The 20087-nt window shown below is 39.5% G+C and overlaps 1 protein-coding gene across 3 annotated transcripts in view; it reads right to left on the bottom strand.

The window, feature by feature from the left end:
• rmdn2 (regulator of microtubule dynamics 2) overlaps window positions 1-18146 on the bottom strand; it is a 41133-nt gene extending 22987 nt beyond the window's left edge. The window contains exons 1-2 of one of the 3 annotated variants that reach the window (XM_084948195.1): window positions 18086-18146; window positions 14467-14921 (exon numbers count right to left, since the gene is read on the bottom strand). In XM_084948195.1, the coding sequence (XP_084804321.1) occupies window positions 14467-14912 (446 nt within the window). In that variant the 5' untranslated portion in view covers window positions 14913-14921; window positions 18086-18146. Of the gene's footprint in view, window positions 1-14466; window positions 14922-16266; window positions 16370-18085 lie in introns of those variants that run through there. The other 2 variants (XM_084948192.1, XM_084948194.1) reach the window with 2 other exon arrangements.
• Between the last annotated feature and the right edge of the window lie 1941 nt (window positions 18147-20087).

Here is a 20087-nt window from a genome sequence, read left to right as displayed (position 1 = left end):
AGGCACTTTATATTGTAAAGTTTACCCTACAATAATACATACAGTAGAGTTTAAGTATCTTGGGGTCCCACCGGAAGCCACAGGGCAGACCCAGTACATATTGGAGAAATTATATCTCCCAGCAGGCCTCTGGGAACACCTTGGTGCGACCCCGGACAAGCTGGAGGAAGTGGCTGTAGAGAGGGAGGTCTGGGCCCAGATAAGTGAAAGAAAGTGGATGGATGGACCATCGCTTTTACCACTGTTATAAATTTGAGAATTGGACTGCATAGAGATTAATCATTTGCCATAATGTCTGGAATCTATGAGCAGGGTTTCTTTCCCTCGAGATGTCTTTAGGAGCGATCGTGGCTCAAGAGTTGGCAGTTCGTCTTGTAATCGGAAGGTTGCCAGTTCGAGCACCGGCTCCGACAGTCTTGGTCGCTGTGTCCTTGGGCAAGACACTTTACCCATTGCCTACTGGTGGTGGTCAGAGGGCCCGATGGCGCCAGTATCCGGCCTCTGTCAGTGCGCCCCAGGGCAGCTGTGGCTACAATGCAGCTTGCCATCACCAGTGTGTGAATGTGTGTGTGAATGGGTGGATGACTGAATGTAGTGTAAAGCGCTTTGGGGTCCATAGGGACTAAGTAAAGCGCTATACAAATACAGGCCATTTACCATTTAACTTCAGATGCCCCCTCTGGCTTACTTTTTATCATTTGTGAGCGAAATGCATGCACTTGTAACGTGAGTTTTTGCAACAGTGAAAGACCTCTACATCAGAACAGTCTACGGGTGGAGGAGAAAATGAAAAAACACAACTATACAGCAGTATTTATACAGGGACACTAAATGTTGATATTTTATTAAATACATTTAAATAACAGTCATTCAGTCAAATAGTCACAGCCTGACTTGAACTGACTGAAATAAATCTCAGAGAGATTGTTGAAGGTTTACAAATAATTGCTGTATAATTTATAAATGCAGACAGATTGCCAACATGTTGTCAGTCTAAATGAACACAACCTGAAGGGCGTCAACTCAGCTGGCTGCCAGCTGGATGCATCTGGTTATAGTCCTATAAAAGAGGAAGGTTCCTTAGCACAAAATTAATAACTGAATGTTAATTTCTGTTAAATGTGAATTGCTCTCTATTTAGTTTATTGCTAACTGTGCTGATATTTATTCCTGAGAAAAAAAAAAGCATGTCTTATTTTTTGAAATAAGACATGATATTGAAATAAACTGACTGATTTTTAGAAAGGAGCATATTTTTCCCCATTTAGTAAATCTGGCTTTTCATGTGTTGCACATAACAAATATCCAAATATCTAAATAAATACATAATAATAAAAAATAAAATCAGATATATGTATTAAAACTTGGGTCATTAGAAACATTAGTTAGCACAGTTTAAAACAAGTTTGCAAGAGTGTTTTCAGCAAGGGTAAATCTTATTGCTCAAAGTCAAAATTTTTAACTACAGGATTGATTTTTATTTTTTTTAGCATTAGTCAGGAGTTTAAATAACTGATTCATTGGCTTGTCACATTCAGCAGCTTAGCAGGAAACAGAGAATCTCTGTAACTGCAAAAGAAACCAGACTTTGCCTCATATTTTAATCTCCGTTTGTTTTTATACCATCATTTTGAGATAGTCTGCCAAAGCTTTGCTACAATCTCCCTCTGCACACTAACCCCAAAGTAAACCCTAATACCTGCAGGCGAAGCTCAAATCATTTATTGGCCAATACATTTCAGCTTAAAAAAATTTGAATGTGGGTGCTTTTGTGTTCTTACTTTTTTTTTGGTCTAGCTGCAACACAGCACGCTGCACTAACTTTCACCAAAAAAAAAAGCCTTGCATTTATCTTTAGCCTCACTGCACTAGTCATTCATTCTCTCATTCACTCATCCTTTTGTCTTTTTAATTCATTCAACAGCCCTTTTTCCCTCGCTCACTCCCTCTCGGGTGGAGAGACAGGCAGTGGCGTACTGAGTGATCAACGCATTCCTGTCACGCCATTCCACGGCTCATGAATCACTTGAGTTGAAAGAAAAAGAAGCTAAGGATCTATTTGTATTACTGTGTGTTTATGTAATGTAAATATGTTTGTACAGGAACCATTATTATGTTGGCGGTGTTACTAGCAGCGCACAGCTCTGAAAGAACAAGTCTAAATATTGCCCCTACTATTTCAACATCGGCCACGCACATAATATACAGAAAACCTCCTGTTACTTGCATGCAAATTAAGTTTGGGTTAGGGTGTGTGGAAAGGACCTCACAAACAAAGACAACAGTATTACAAGAGAGAGAGAGAAAGGGAGAGAGACCTTCTGTGACTATAATCATGGTGCAGATTAGTGAAAAAGAATGGCTGACTTCGATCATAATCTTTGACACCTCGGTATGACCCTGAAAATTGACCATTTGGTCAAAGCATTTAACAGATAACTACCAGATAATGTAGCAAACATGGATAATTATGTATTAGATTTTGCACAGCATCACACAGAATGATAAATGGTAAATGCACTGGTTCTTCTATAGTGCTTTTCTAATACACCTGAGCACCCATTCACAACCATTCATACATGCATTTTTTTCTATGCTTGAGTCCTTTCTAATTAAAATTCACACACATTCATACGGATACATCCGAAACTAACTTGGGGTAAGTATCTTGGATATTTAGCATGCAGACTGGAGCAGCCAGGGATCAAACCACCGACGTTCTAAGTAGTAGATGCTCTACACCTGAGCTACAGCCACCCCCATATAGCGTGACAATGAGAAAAGTGAATCATGTCTTCACTTTGCGATTACATCATTCAGCTCTGATTAAGAGTCCAGCCCAAGTCCAAGTGAAGTGTTACAAAGAGAAATTTATAACAAATAGCTTTACAAGCTTAAATTCATGGAGATTACTGTTATATGGAAACACCTAAAGAAAATAATAACAATATACAAGGAAAAAGCAAGTGCTGCATGGCTCTAGAGGTTTATCCAACAGGTATTTATTAGTAGTGTGAACACAAGCTCAATATAAAAAAATTAAATTAAAAAGGAATTGCTAAATATAATTGCCAAAAATCATGTAACAAGTTTATTCTTGGTTTGTTTTGCCTGCTGAATTGCTCCAAGAATAAACTTGCTACATGATTTTACCCTAAACAGAGTGGCTCAGCAACCCCTCCTCCTCCCCTCCGCCTCCTCCTCCCCTTGTTGTTTTTTTTAAAAAAAGTAGAGCTTTGGTAACACAGCATGGGGTTTCAAACGCTGCTAATTGAAAGAAACCCCCTAAAAATGGGTTCATAATTAATTTTATCCAGTCAGTACTGGATCCTGTAAAAAGAGAACTTCTTGCTTTGTAATCAGCACCATGCACAAAGCTGTGAACAACACTGTAACTCCCCACTACAACGTTAATAGTTCCTGAAGCTTTACTTTCATTTTCAAACAGGCTGTGCGCTCCCTAGGGGAGATCATTCAGTGTGCAGAGCCTAAGGGGGCAAAGAAGGAACCTCTTAATAGAGCTTAGTAATGGCAGTTTCCACGGTTACCGCCTTCAAAACAAAACCCCAGTTACCATCCCAACATCACCGGGCCTAAGAGCATGCAGCTCAGCTTATTCAGAGTCTGGTGACAGGTCCAATGAAAGCCTGCTGTGAAACAATGCCTGACTGACTGGAGCGAATCCAGTTATTTATTCTCCATCCCTCCCCCTAAAAATGCTGATGTCACCTTTCACTTTCCCTACCAACCTACAAGCCAGCTGACAGCGTCACTGACTTTCTCAACATGACCCCCTGCGTTGTGCTGGAAAAAGATGTGGGTGATAAACAACGCATCATTCATTTCTCACAGTCACAAGATGACACTGCACATTAATAAAGAATAGAGCCATTCATTCCAGCCACGTTATTTTTATCTCTACTGTGTATCCATAAATAGCACTTCTATTAGGATATGATAAAATGTTGTTCCTGAAATAGCAGATGAATAAACAAGTTTTGAAAGTGGGGATGTACACAGCTGCACATTTGACATTTAGCTGCAATGTCGCCAAAAGTAAACAGGAAAGAAACACGTGTATGAGAGTCATCAATGTGACCAATAAACCCGTTAGAAGGTCACAAAGATATTTAAGATAAAATAAATTACAGCAGAGTGTTTGGCAATACACAGTAAATAAGAAACCGAGTATAGAATAAGCAATTTATCCGACAGGTTACTCTTTTTGTGTGTTTTATTACACAACTTCCTGAGTTTGATGTGTTGTGATGGATTGCTTCCATTAGCTGGAAAAGGTTTTTAATCAGCTAGGAAGGATCATAACTCTAGTGACAGAGGATTTGACAGCAGGGTGGCAGCAGCACGTTTCTTGAGAATACCAAATGTTGCTTTGTTCTTGTAGCAAAACAAATAAGAACAGCAAAGAGTAAAGAACACAGCTCAAAGAGCTTTCCAGTGAAAGACATGTAGGCCAATAAAGCCCACAGAGCGAACTGGAAGTCAGTGAATGACTAGATTTGGTAGTTTTAGATATATTCACACTATGATTATATACATAATTGCTGACTTGAAATGATGACTGACCCACAGACTCTGTGCACCTGATTAGTTGTAATAGCTAAATCACTGTCCTGATCAACCTCTCTCTGCATTATTAATGCTGAAGCAGACTAAAATTAGTACTGGGAAGCAAACTGGAACAGTATCGGTATTCCAGTTTTTCAAGCTTGACATGAATTTTTCAAATAATACTATACCGATGAACAGGAAAATAGACAAAACACCCACTGTGGCTTTTCAAGGGTTTCAACATACAAAATTACCGACTACCAGGAGCGTCATGGAGCAAACTCAGAGGTTCTAATTATATGACACAACAATTATTTGCAAACACTTCACTCTAAAGGAGAAAACAACAAAGAAACATAAATCATTTGACACTAGAGCATGATTAATACAGGATTTTTAATGCCGATAACATTACTGCCCTCTATTGGGCAAACTATGCAATGTAACACTCTTTACATAGTTGAAGGGTGTTTCTGTCATTTTTTTATCCGTTGTAAATTCTGACACCAATAGGTTATCAAGTAGCTAATAACAGCCAATATAATCAACTTGCTGATAAATTGACTATTTGTAACCCCCCCCCAAATGATGCCACCGAATAGCAAGAGAGTTAATGCTAGCTACCAGCTACTAACAGCTGTCCTGCAAAGTTTGGAAGAGAAAGCTGAAATGAAGTTTGTCTTAGCTCTGCTGTGGAAACAGTAAAAGCAACGCAAAAAGTGACATTACACTAAAAGCAGAACAGGCCATCTGTTTAGGACTGATTATAAAGACCTCATTACATTAGTAACAGAACCTAAATGGAATTTATTAATTATTTCGATTTTTTTTTTTTACTTTATACATTTATTTTTTCATGACGACAGTAAAATTCATTATATTCTAGAAAGTCCTGAAAGGTGAATGGGCCAACTAGCAAGAGTTCTATACATCTGGAGGAGCAATTGTTGGTCAAAAGTGTTGGTGCTAATGGCCACCTGCAAAATAACTGATCTCATTAAGATGAGTGAGCATCAACCTTTACTCTCTATACCACATCATCTGAATATAAATTAGAGATGGACCAATCCGATATTACATATCGGTCCGATACTGACCTAAATTACTGGATCGGATATCGGAGAGAAATAAAAAATGTAATCCGATCCATTAAATATCACAAAAGCACCTCACAAAACTAGCGACACAGCGTAACCCGGGTCATGACCTTAGCACATCGGAGCAGTGTGCGTCTTGTGATAGAGTGGCGTGCGAGACCTGTTGGCGGTCTGGTTGAGCATTTGGAGCCTCAGAGAAGTAAAGCAAGTGTGTAAGTTCATCTCTGAATGTTCGTAAAGCATTCCCACGTTAAGCTTAACAAACGATATATGGAGCGACTGCCTCTCTCTCCCTCCCTCTCCTGCTGCTACTTCAAATTGAAACTGATCAACGATCAGCTGATCGGCTTTTCTGTTGCGACCCCCGCCTCTCTTGTTTGTTTATCACCCACTTTACGCCAGAAAGAGGAAACTAGCGGCTGAACAACAGCAGCATGTTTAAGCTTGATAAGCTGTTGTTAGAATGTATTTAAGATTACTTTCTACACCAGGATCTAGCAAAGTTTTGCCAGGGGGCCAGGTAGGGCATTAACAGGGAAAGGGGGGCACAAAAACATACTTTTCTTTCTAATTCTCATGTCTAGCTTTTAATAAATAATTATCTGAATCTTACAACCAAAGTTTTCGTCTGATGTAAAATGTATAGAAATCCATTATTGTATATAGTAACTATTAAGTCAAATTTATAACCTAGAAAGCTACAGTACTTTTTCCTTTGCAATTCTGTTGAAGAAAGATGTTGAATCTATTTAATTACTGTAGAAAAATTATAGACTTCTGTGCATTTTTTTTTAACACGTGCTTTAAATTCAAGTTGATTACGTCAATTAAGCATTATGAGGGGGGGGTCCCTATTTCTTTCTTCTTCTTTTTTTTGCTGGCAACCCTATTAGTTAGGTTGTTTAATATTTCCACTAAGTACTCTTTAAAATACCAGAATAGGGAGGATGGTGTAGGTTTAAGTTTATTACATTGATCAGTGTTGCTGAACTATGAATATATATATATACCCTATATCGGATTTATATTGCTATCGGCAGAGATCCAAATTCATGATATCGGTATCGGACATAAAAAAGTGGTATCGTGCCATCTCTAATATAAATACGGATTAAATACTGTACAGCGAAAACTTGATTAAACAATGTTTGACTGAAACTGTTTAACGGATTAAAATGCTAATGAAAAAAAAATGCCTTTTTTGCATCACGTTTATAAGATCGGGTCTATAAAGAAGCAACCTAAAGGGGAGACGTGGGTGGTCAAACTTAACAGATATAGGTCAGAGACCAGCCAACTTGACGAGGAACGCATCAGACAGCTGAAATGGGTGCATAGTATAAACTATTTTCCTCGAGTTAACAGATGTGTTTGTTTGGCTAATAGCCTTTCATTGAAGAATAATCTGAGGACATAGACGTGAATGTAGTGGATATGGACAGCTGCGAAGCAACACCTGCATGACGTCACAGGGAAGTTAGACTAAATCTTTTAATCACAAAGCAGACAATGAACTTCTTTTTCTTTTTCTAAACATTTCTGTGTGTTGATCAGGCTTGCCCACTGCTAAACAAAACTCCTGCTTAAATCTGCTTAAATCAACAACTATCCGATGTCATAAATGCTTGTTTTTTTGGAAAAGGAAAAAAAGAAGTGGTAATGTCCTTGAGCTACAGCGACGTGATGTGAATAAACTCAGTGGGAACTGTTCGAGGATTTACAAGTTCCTACAAGACACCTTTAAATGAGGCCTCTGACAGCTTGGCACAAAGACAGTGTGATTGATGGGTCTGCTTAACTGCAGAAAGGTAGCTTTGAGGAAGTCGCCGTGACACATGAGCAGTGAATGGAGTAAACAGCTGGAACTTTTGACCCTGTACCCGCTTTTGATCAACACTACGCCGCTCTGTAACTCTGCCATTATGTCACACTAATTGTTCTCTTGTTTGAGTAAAACACATTATTGCACTCAGGTTGGAGGTAGGCTGTACTGCTAACACTGGTCACACTTGAAGTCTCTTTGTAAACAGAGGACAAAGTTGATTCATAAAAAGAATCTTTGCAATTATGCAAACAGAAAAGCATTACACTTGAAGGAATGACCTCCAGAAAGGTAGAAAAAAAAGTGCCTTTGCCTGGTCACGATGTGCACATATCATGTTTTGCAGCAGAGCTTGCTTTCGGATTGGTTGAGGGTCCTGTTTACACTTGCACGATGCCCTCTGTGGAAACCTGCTTCTTTCTCCTCTGTGCTGTTAGTAAATCATAAAGATTAAGATAGTTTTTCTTTTTCACCCGCTTTTTCTGGAGGAGAGGTAAAATGTTAACCTGAAATGTTTATGTGAAAAAAAATGCACTAATCTTGCTAATCTTAAGGATTTGGATTTCAGCAAACTCATAATATCTTCTACTTAATGCTTAGAGTGTGGGTTTTACGGGGATAATTTGTGGAGATATTGTGCTTCGAGACGGCTGAAAAGACACGAAGAGGCTTTTGAAAATGGATGTGAGGATTAGAAATCTTAACTAGGAGGGGGACGCCGCTCACTCCCTAAGGGGCTGGAATTTCTTCACTCCACTGTTCCCAGCTAACCCCCACACCCTCTGCTCTTACAAATAACAGAGCGGCAGGAAAGGCTCTTTAATTATAGGAGGTGTGTGCGTGATGTGATGTCTTTTAAAGCATAATAACCCCAACTGTAATTAGGAGCATTTGATGCGGCCGATGGCTGTCACTCAAAACCTGTGAACACATTTGCTAGAGGGCAGTCTGACACCTCCCAACTGTTTCTTTAGCCAATCAGGAGGGCAGTGGTAGCGACCTGAAAAGTTTATACATCATGAAAGAGGGCTCCTGGTGTCTTCTAAATAAGATCCAACTAAAGTAATTCATGCGCTACTGGCACAAGCAACAAGCACACCACTAATTAAACACTCAGAGCACGCTGGATGTTCAGTTGGCCTACTTTAAGTTGTTTTTTAAAAAATCTGCTCCAAGGCAGTACATTAATCACTGGGAGGATGGTAACAGAGATGGGGAGGAGTCATGCACCTCTGATCCAAGGCTCACTGCACACCTAAAAAGAGCGCGGCTAGGATGTGAATAGAGCTGCACCCAGTGTTGTGATGTCTCTTTGGCACTTGACATGCTCCACTTCCTCCATAAATAAAGCAGGGGGTCAATCCAGGTTAAGTGGCTGGATAAAGCATGCTAAAATATCCTCTTTCTGGTTTGGTGCTCACAGTTTATACAAGTTTGAGAGTTTGCGTGTTCAGATTGTCTCTGTTGGGTCCAACAAAAACTTAAGTGCTCCTAACCGGTGAAAATATTAAGGCCCCGGATTAATAGTCCTTATTTAACTGCTGATAATGTTTTGATAAGATGAGATTTTAGCTGGTTGTCCATTCACAATAGACACACCTGTTGTTTATGTTATCTATGGCTGGCATGAGTTCAAGACATCTTGGCAGGGGGTGGAGGTGGATGACTGGGCATGCGGTGTTTGATTGGTCTGCTGTTATCTGCAGCACCTGAGGCATTTCTACATACTGTCACATATATAATTTAGTGCATAAAAACAGCAAGCGGGTTTAACTGGTAAAGTAGGTGGGCCAAAAGTCTCCTAAAAGCAGATAATGATCAACAAATATGGCTGTTAACGTGTAAACTAACCCGAAACTAATTTACCACTCACCACCTGGTAAGATATTTATCTGTTTGCTTCTTTGTGATTAGAACTACTTTCAGTAAGAAATGACTACAGCCTGATGATTGTATGGATATAGATAATTAGCATAAAACTGATTATAATATAATTACATTTATTGCTCTTCAACCATAAAGTGAGGCAGATATTTTCAAACCTTTTACTCAACTGTTATATTCTACAGGCTCATGGGGTGTAACTGAGTGAAGTGTGCTGGACAAACGGTGTAACAATGTCACAGATTCTTTGTGTCCATATAAAAACTTATTCATACTCTATACTTTATGAAGATATAAAAGCCCACTCTTGCTTCAGGTCAGGGAGGTTTGTGGGCATTCACTTATGCACAGCATTTTAGTCAGATTGAAATCTGGACTTTGACTGGACTGTTTTTTCAGTCACTCTGTTGCAGATTTGCTACTTTGCTTGGGATCACTGTCCAGTGGCATGGCTAATATTTAACATTCTAACTGAGGAGTTATGTCTGAGATTCTTTGAGCACTGCAGAGTCTGACCTTGTGGTGAATTTCCTGGGAAGTCCACTCCTGGGAATATTGATATTCGTCTTGAAGGTTATTCACCAGTGAATAATCCTTCTCATTGTATGAATCAATGACTGTATAAAAGATGGACGACGCGACACCGCCTCCTCCCATTGTGCAAAAATGAAGCCAAACTATCCCGCTTGTGGAGGCTGCCATCTTGCATTTTTGGAGCCAGAGTCTGCGCAGTAGTGACTTGAGGTGGAGCGACTGCGTCACGCTCCCGCCCACACACCCGCTGGACATGACCGCAAACACGCCCCCCTACACTTTTTACGTAGCCCGGCTGCTCCATTTTTTTGCTGATGGGTTTACCGCGACTGACGACTTGTTAAATTAAGGTAAATACAACCACGTCACTGTTATGAAAAAGACACACAGATTAACATCTTATAGTTCTACAACATCTAAAATCACTCTGTTGTTAATTCGTTTGCTAGATTAGCCGCTAGCATACGCAATGTGTTGGGGGCTTGTTGCTAGCTAGTTAGCGATGCTACACACCTGTTACTCTAGTCTGTATTATGTAATGATTCAGCACTCCTTAGGTTTTGTTATACATTTTTAGACAGCGATAAGAACAGCTAGACACTCCACAGAGGCCCAGAGTTACTGTTAATATCAAAAATGTAATGCTGTCCTTTGAGATTTTAGCATTTAAGACTGTGAGTGTAATGGATCTAAAACTGTTTAAATCTTCAGAGCCGTCTACAGTTTGGTAACATGGAAACTTTAAAAACAGCAGCAGAAGGTTTCAGTAGTGTAGTCTAATTTGTTCTTTTCATTTAATAATAGAGTCTATATTATATCAACAGCTACATTCACCCTGGGGAGAAACTAGTGAGGCAGACCATGAGGACTAAGCTGGGTTTCTGGGTCCAGAGGTTTGGAGAAACGTCTTTCCTTTCTTTCATCATCACAGCTGTCCTGTGCCAGATGTTCTGTTGACCCACGGAGAGGCTTCATTTAAGAAACACCAGGAAGACCGAAGCTCATGGCATTGATCAAGCGGGACTCATCATTTTCACCAGCAGCTCCCTCACAGGGAACTCTTCAGCACTCCTCTGTAGGCCCACCTCAGAAGATGGATAAACCCAGCATTTCATGAACACTGTGATGGAGACCTTTGGTTTGTGTAACGTGTAACGTTATAAATACTCGGATACTCCCCAGAGTCTCCAGACTTTTACATAAAGATGTTATATTCAGTCCTGTAGAAAGTTATATATTTAAAAATATATTATCCTCTCTGGTTACTCTGGTATGAATAACTCTGAATCACTTTATGGTAAATAACACATTATCTGCAAAAAACTGAAAGATTCCAGATGACAAGTTTATAGTTAAACATACAAGTGACGACCTTTGACCTTCATCAGGTTTTATTTAATTGTGTCAGAGAAACTCAAACGTGCTCTTCATGCAGCTGAGTACATCAAGTGTTTAAAATGGAAGCTGTGCAGGTCTGAGATCAGCAGCTCTCTGAAACACCAAACTGAGGTCCTGTTAATGCTGATATACAGTGACACAGTTATAGGGGTGATTAATCCTTTTGACTTTTTGTCTTTAACTTTATCAATAAAACAGCTGCAGCTTTCACTGACAGCACATGTGGTACTTTAACCTTTGTACTGTTTTCATCAGTTAATTTTGCAGTTAACATGTGAACATGTTGGATGATCTGTCTGCTGTCACTGGGTGGTGCTGAGGTCTGAATCTGAGGGCAGCTCCTGTAATCACAAAGAGAACAGAATCATCACAAACTGAATTATAAAGTTTATCTCTTAAATCTGAAATAAAGCTGATCCTTCTGTCCTCACACACTCAGGATCTTTAGCTATTCTCTTACATTTTTTTCAGTTCTACAGTTTAATCCATAGTTACAGATTCATGAGGAGTTACTGAGGTACAAGCTTAAAAAAAAAAAAAAAAAAAAAAAAAAAAAATGGTGTTACTGTCTTTACACGTGTGGAGACTGAAAACATGCTGTTGTTTGCACATATTTAATAATCAGCTCTGCACAGGAGCTGAAGCAGAGTGCAGCCTGTTGTTTTTACAGTATAACACTTGTAATGAAAGTACAGTAACGATAATTAGTGACTGAGCAGCCCGGGACGTTTCTCTTGATTTCTTTACTCAGGGTAAATTCATTCACCTGCACGGGTTAGCTAAACGAACTTTACAAAACAAGTTTCCCCGACAGCCGAGTGCTCATCTTAGCTAGCTAGGTCCTGAGACCTAGCTAAGGACGGTAGTTATGGATTAGCTTACAAACACGTTTAACTTACCGAAAAATTGCAGCGGGGCCTCGGGTCCTTCTGTCGGGTAGTCCAGTTTACTGAAGAACACCTCAGGCTGTCAGGTTAAAACACTCGGTCGTGTTTTCGTAGCGTAAACGCTGGCCCTCCTTTCAGAGCCTACGCTCTATCTGCTATTCCCGAACAGAGACACGCAAGTTTCTCCGTGACTGCAGCTGCCAGTCAAAGCTGCTATGATGACGTTACACTCCAATTTAACATCACCGCGGTAGGAATTAGAATCAAACTTATGGGAAAGGAGACCCCTTGGACATAAATCAGCGTGGTGAGAACTATTGATAACAAAAGAAAGAATCTTTGGAAAAAGTTTATCTTATAAGAATTAATTTATTTTAGTCTGACCCTAGTCCCATCCGCTAACATGGAGGAGGCGGGGTTTATGACCTATACTGCAGCCAGACACCAGGGGTCGATAGAGACGTTTTGGCTTCATTTTTGGGGTGCTGTTGCGTCGTCCATCTTTTATACAGTCATTGGTATGAATGATGAACTCCAAATTGTTTGGAAACAACTATATAACCCTTCCCAGACTGAACAAACAGCTGATATCTGTCCTCCTCAGCAACTAACACACCTGAAGCCTCCAGACCTGCAAACTGACAAAACATCAGCGTTCAGCATATTTACAGTTGCTGATGCTCAGATAATCAAGTACATGTGATTAGGAGCAGACAATTCCTCTGGATACCTATATGATTTCACACACTGGTTCTATAGTTTGCCTTAGTTTTTGTTAAATGACACATTAATGACATTAATGGCTAAAGACCAGATGATTTTTTATGTATTGATACATAAAACATTAGAACTGAAAGAAGATGTACTCAGAACATCACTGTTCTGAGGTTTTGGAGATCTTATTCAATTTCGTTCTGCTGAAGTCCTTTAGTTTTTATTGCTATCTTAATTCCTGTTATTCTAGTGATGTTGAGTTTTGAATTCTTATGTTTTTGTCGAGTTTTTCTAATTTTTTGGCTCCTCTTTTTATGTCATTTTATTATTTAGCATAATTCTAATGCTCCAGGTGTTTTCCCGTTTGCCCTTCCTCTGTCTCATGTGTTAAGAGCTCATTATAGTCACCACAATGGTTGTGTTACAGGCAAACAGTGCAAATCACTACAGGTAAGTCACAGTTTCCACATCTGGTTCTAAACCCTAATCAGTCCCATCTTCCCCTTCATCTTTATCAAAGTGTCTGTTTTGTTGTATTAAATTGGAACTTTATTTTTTGCGTGTGCTTTCTGTTTCATTTTGGGCTTTTGCTTTAGCCAGATCACAGGTTCCCTTTTTGCTCAGTGACTCACTTCACGTCACTTTAATCTAACTAGCTGTTTGGCTCCCAGGAAACCACAGAAAACCATATACTTTTCCCTTCACAGAACATGAAATAAAAGTGAGATTAGAATTCTTCTTAAGTGCCTTTTCATTCCCACATCTTAAAACAGACCACAAGTGTGCATTATCTTTTGTTTAACTTTAATTGCAGCACATGCTTTTCTTACACCACAGATTCACTTCTGTGATAATGTTAAGATTTGTTAAGGGTGTAACAATTATGAAACCAAGCCAGAAACTGCAATAGAGAAGTCTGTAACTGACTTATGGAGACAAACTAAGTGTTACTCATTTAATCCCTATTCTATAATTCACAAAGAAAGAACAGCGAAGGACACAATAGTCTTACTTTACAAATATGTCATTATTATTGAGCCACTGCACTTCCTGCATCAGCGTACCAGCATTAGTACTGTGATATTGGCAGATTAGCCACATGCAGTGTGTGTTCCTTAACAGCACATGAGGTGCACATAAAATATGTGCACCTCATGTGCTGTAGATGTATCTATTTATTCGATCTAGCGGCTTCTTCATCACTTAAAATTCAAAACTGCTGCAGCTAGTGAGGCTGGTGTAATGGGATGGAATTGTAAGTAAAAAGTAGCATTTGTTTAGGTTGGGCATAATTTTTTGTGTGAATCCTGTTAATCTGATATTTTCAGTTTAAGTCTATATGTATCTATGTGTATGTGAGCAAAAGAGCGCTTTGGAGGAAGTCAAATGACTTCTATGGCTTGCTGAGAGACAGACAATTCAGGAAAGCATATTACTGTCATAGAATCTGTTAATGGAAAAGATTCTGATGTTGTTGTACATTTGCTCAGACATTTTTAAGAAATCTCTAACCAGATAATAAAAAGGGAAAACTGAATTTCTCAGCTTTTAAAGTACTCACCCTCCTTCACTCTCTGCTTCCTCTGAGCTCCGGCCTGTAGCTCTGGCTTCAGCAACAGTGGCTGCAGTTCTTTTCCTTCGTGTTGGCGTAGTCCTGTGCAGAGAGCCAGTTCGCCGTGCCTCTTCACGTCCCCTGAACTCCTCTCTGACCTGGTCTTGCAGCGATGGCAGAGCGTTCTTCAACGCCTTCATTTCATCCTTCAGCTCTGACACACACTGAATCAGGGCTTCAAGGCGATCCAGCACTTCGGCCTGACCGCTGGGCAGACCAGGACCATCCACCAGCGTGAGACCATACCCTTGCTCATTAGTGTGGTGAAATTGGAATCCCGGGCACGAGCCTCTTCGCCGAGACCTAAAACTTTGGTAACACACCACAGCCAAGCTGACACCAGCCACTCCAGCCAACGCTCCCAAAACCAGTACCTTGCTGTCTGTCTGGGCCATCCTGCAAACCTGAAGATACGCAAAGAAAAAAAACAACCTGAGGGTCACTGACTGCAGAAACTTTGCTGTGAAAGGAAGATTGTAGTTAATGAATTGCTAATTCTTTTGAGGCTGCGGCCATCCCTTTTGCTTTCACACCTTTTCTTACCACACTTCTCCCTTCTAGTCAGCTTTGCATGAGTACATTTTGATACAACACTATTGCCAACAAGCAGCCATTTCAGCATTGACCTTCTGTGGCTCACCCTCCCCATGAAGGGTGTCTATAATTGTCATAAGCGCAGCTCTCATGCCAGCATTCTTCTACATGACTGTGGTTTTGTGAACTGAACTAAACTCAGAGATATACTGTATTTATACTGTTTGAACAGCCATTTCCTCAAACTCAAAATGAGTTTAATATGTTGTAATAAGTTTGCTACATTTTTTGAGCTTTTAAAGTGCTTGAAACACTATAGCTTCAATGTAATGGGTTTAAAATATATTTGATTTTCACATCCTTAAAAAAATGATGGAAAATATTGAAAATTTTCCATGATATAATTTTTTCCACCATGCTAACAGAGAAAAACAAAAGCCCTTTCACTCACATGTGTCTCATGACTTGCATGAATGATCAGTGTCTGAAAGGAGCATTGTCAACACTGATTTCAATATGTACTTAGTCCTTGCAGAAAAATTTTCCTGCACAGGGTCTACTTAAAGTGAAGCAAGGACACAACAGCGAGAGTTTAACTATACGGAAAACAACATTCTCCTGTTTGGATAATAGGCTATACTTTGCTTTCTTTAAGACAAATGATCATGGCATTTAAATTCACATTACACTTCCGACCAACTTCAGCATTTGAACCCCTTTCTGATTAACGAAGCACCAGATATGAAACACATAAAACGAGACTCTGCCAGCACTGAAAATTTCTGACATTGGTCAGCAACAAAGTGTTTACAAAGACATATGCTAGTAGTGGCTAGCCTCAGATAATTGGATCAACACATAATCTTCAAGGGAGCGTGTCAGCCAGCAGTCAAACAGCAGCTATTGCAGCCCGAGCACATTAAGAAATTTAAAAGCTTTCACGGTTTCCCTTAGCAGTACCCTATGAGATACCACAGCTTCACTAGAAGCACAGAAGATATCTGTGTTAATTAGCTTACAATATCATGAAGTTATGCTGCTAGCTCTTAGTCGCCAGTTACCAAACGATGTGCCAACGTTAAAAACAGAGCGACACGTTAACGTCACACAGATACAAAAACATAAATTGATTGCTTTCAGTAACAGAGAATCATCTCGAGGTCTTACATGAACAAAATGTACGTAAAAGTAATGAAAGGTGACATTAATATACACCTTACTGTAAGGTAGGGAAGGAGGCACTTGTCGGCTTGACAGCTATCTAGTGCGACAGCAAAAACATTCCGTGCTGGCTCAGGCGCCGAAAGGAAGAGTTCCGGTTATGTGCCAAAAACAAAAATTGATTGCTGATGGTTCTGTGTGCTTATGTTTAATATATTTGGTTAAACTGGTTAATAGAATGCTGTCGACGAGTTTATGAATGGGTTATATATATATGAAAAAAAAAGAAAATAATAATAATAAAGAAAGCCTGTATTGCAATGACTTTTGTCAGTCTGCGCTATTGTGCCTTATCTGTGTTCTACATTATATTTTATTGAGCCCTTTTTGGCCACTTCAGATATTTAATGCATAGCTATTATAATATATCTGTTGTAATTTCTGCTACCGCTGCAGTTTCTGCTGTCACAAGATTTCTCTTAAAAATCACATTTTAAATTTCAATGAGACATTTCTAAAATTATTAATTAATTTATTTATCTATCCCTTTTCTTAACCTCTTATTCTGAGGGGACAGAAGGTTCTCATGGCATAGCTGTCATATGTTGATAAGCAAGATACTCCCTGCACAGGTCACTAATGCATCACAGGGCCACTAATGACATGTTTAGTAGAAAGAAAACTCCAAATTTACATTAGGTCTGCTTCCCTGTCTGTACTTAAGCCATTCATAAAAACAATCCTTTCTACCCTCTACCCTCAGTGCACAAGAAACTTTATTTTGTTAGTTACTGATTTCTTTTGAGTATGTTCATTTGGGAGAAGCAAGGGTGTAAGAGCCACTGCTTCTATTTCACCAGGCAGAAGGTGGGTGGACCATTTCAGTTACTCCCACTGATGCAGCTAAAACCCTGTTGGCTGTCAAATATGCTTATCTGTGCTACACTGTGCTTACATGCATAGAGCACAATGTGGCTTTGATGGAAGAGACTTCTCGGGCTTCAGCTCTAATTTTAACAGTTCTAATACTGCTTACTGTGTAGTGTGCAAAAGCATTGATCTAGCCCTGTCTTATTTTTATTTTTCTTCCCAAGAGACAGACTATATTGTTTTGAAGGCTCTCCAGATTGTCTAAAGGGCTTTCAAAGTTTTCACATAATGGAACACTATCAACCATGGATTGGCTGAGTACAGAACAAAAGGCAGCAAACATGTAGAGAAGAGCTTTGACATCTTTCAAGAATCCTGGAAAACTATTTCTGAAGAATAAGAAATGAAATAGGGTTGACTAAAGATTTTTGCACATTACTGTATATTCAGCTGAACTTGTGCTCACATATGCTCTATGTGGCAGTACAGGCCTACACTCTAACAGAACAAAAACAAATCACAGAACATGCCTTTTCCTATCTTCCAACTATCTCTGTGAAACATGTCCTTCATGTTGATAAAGTGAGCTTTGATATGAAATGGATAATGCACAAACAACATCCTTTTATGCCATTCAGATCTTTTTCCTTCTTGTTGCACTCCAATGTTTGCACTGCAGTCACCTTTTTTAAACTTTACTTGTTGCATCTGTCAATTTATTTTTCAGTTTGTAAACATTCCTCGCTTCAATTTTTTCTCAACTTGGCTTCAACATGTGAGTTAATAATCAGGCAAAGAGTGATCAAGGTCCACTACAATAGCAAATGTGCCAGAACTGCATTTAGAAAACACAGATAATAACTGCTTCAAAATGTTATGTTCTTTACAATTACAATCTCTAACGAAAGTGCAAAGGCTTTGTCATCTAATTAGTTTTTAAAAATCCTTTTATGTAAAACTAGTAGCAATTATTCTGAAATAATAAGCACAAACAATGACTCACCGCTGTGTATGCTTCACTCACACAAGTGTCTCTCTGCAGTGAGCCTGAGCAGAATGTCCTCCAGGATTTAAAAAAAAACTGCTAAGCACACGTATTATCACTGCATAAACCTTGGACCTGCACTCTGCAATCATGGAACTGTCCTTACATGGTCTGATTAAACAGAGAAGCACTAAAGCCTAAAAAAAAAGATCTTCAAGGATATCAAGCTTTATCTGATAGAGTTTCCCTAGTTATCTGGTTATCAACATATATCATGTCCAATACAAATCCCCAAAAAGGTGACCTTGAATTATGGCAAAGGCCAAAAATCATTGAGTTTTGTATTTTTTTTTTAATCATCCTTTTCTGTTTATTTACATTAGTATTAGCTGATCTTCTTCTTCCTTCATGCTTTTTTTAATCTGCACATAAAGACAAGTTCATGATTAATGGTTTGAGAAACATTTCATTCAGGGGAGGGAAAAGAAAACAACCAACAAATGTCCTTGATGACCTTACGAGTGGGTGAGTTACATAAATGACTTCTTTCTAAGTTGACTGTGTTTATTTGATTTGGAAGATGAACATGAGATCTCTAAATGGATGTTTCCTTTAGCCTATAGAGAGGGAGGTAAGCACACGTTCTTGAAAACAGGGGTAATGAGGAGTTCCCTTGCATAATATGCCGTGGGAATCGCTACGTGCAGTTTCTTCCTTGCTCTCTGAAAGCTGTATTGTTCCTTAGCCCACAGCCTGCATCCAGTTACCACAGGGAACAAAAAGCCCACCTGAAACCCAGAGGCATGGTGGTGCAAAAAGGAGAAGAAGAAAAAAACAAAGCTTGGCCAGCAGCTCTGGGTTGGCCCCACAGATGAAGATATGGCGATAAGAGAGGCGCACCCAGCCATGGCCTTGCTCCCGTCGGGTCAAAGCTTGGAGATGAGCAGATATTGTCAACGATTTTGTTTTATCCACTCAGCACGCATCTGCCAAAACTTTCATATCGCACGGCCCCAGAATTGCCTTTGTGCACACACAGAAGCTCATCACAGCTGTCAAACAATATGTGGGAGAAATAAGGCATCGCTATCAGAACTGCACACACAAACCACAGTGTGAAGCCTCATTGTTCCCTGTCGGTCTTGTAGTAGGAGTGTTCATGTGCATGACATGCCTACCTCAGTGGGAGGAAAAACTTCTGTATCAGTTGCGTGCCGTGTTAACAGATAGTTTAAAGACTCATTCAGCCATGAAGATGTGGCTACTGTTGTGTAACAGAATGCACAACATCACGTTCGTGAGGAGCTGGGGAAGTCTAACTCATAGGTCTGCACTCGCACTACCTGATGACTATCTCAGCTGCAAGCACTCAGTGTTCTTATCCTCAGGTCTGCCAAGAGTCTCAGCTGTAGTGAATTAATGTGTACGTCCCCCAAGGTTAGAAAACCAACAAAAATCAACACAAACCTGTGAGTTGCATCCCAGTTAAACTGAAATTCGTCCTGCTGAAAGTCATGGTCCTGCTTGTGCGGGGGCTTATGCTACGGTGTCTGGCAGGTTAACTGGGTTAACCCAAATTAGTTTTTCAGGCTTCATCTGTGGATGAAACATGAATATTTTTCCAAGACATGATCCCAGTTTAAAAGTATTCCTGTCAGTCTGCAATAGCGGCTTCCAACTGTGGTATTACTCAGCAGCATGAATAGCATTCCTGCATGTTTGCATGGCGAGCTGTCTTCCCTTTTCCCATTGCCAAATGAATCAGTGTCCGTTTCCTACATAATTTTGGCTTGAGCTTTAAAAGTATGCACAAGTAATAACTATTTTTCTAACTGAACGCAAAGTATAGACGATAACAGAGATTAAGTGAACATTAAGTAGCCTTGAACTTCTGTCTCCTCATCATTTTCAAATTGATCATCTCTTCTTGCATTAATTTTTTTATGCTCTCTTTTTTTCTGTATGGCAGGTTAACCATAACCCCAGCATTTTTATGTTGATTTCTTTTGTTTTGTTGTTT

This window comes from Perissodus microlepis, chromosome 13, assembly GCF_051167445.1.
Source record: "Perissodus microlepis isolate ML-2025 ecotype Zambia chromosome 13, ASM5116744v1, whole genome shotgun sequence".
NCBI classification, from domain to species: Eukaryota; Metazoa; Chordata; class Actinopteri; order Cichliformes; family Cichlidae; genus Perissodus; species Perissodus microlepis.
Note: the sequence above shows the minus strand (reverse complement) of the source record. Positions and strands in the feature narration are given on the sequence as shown.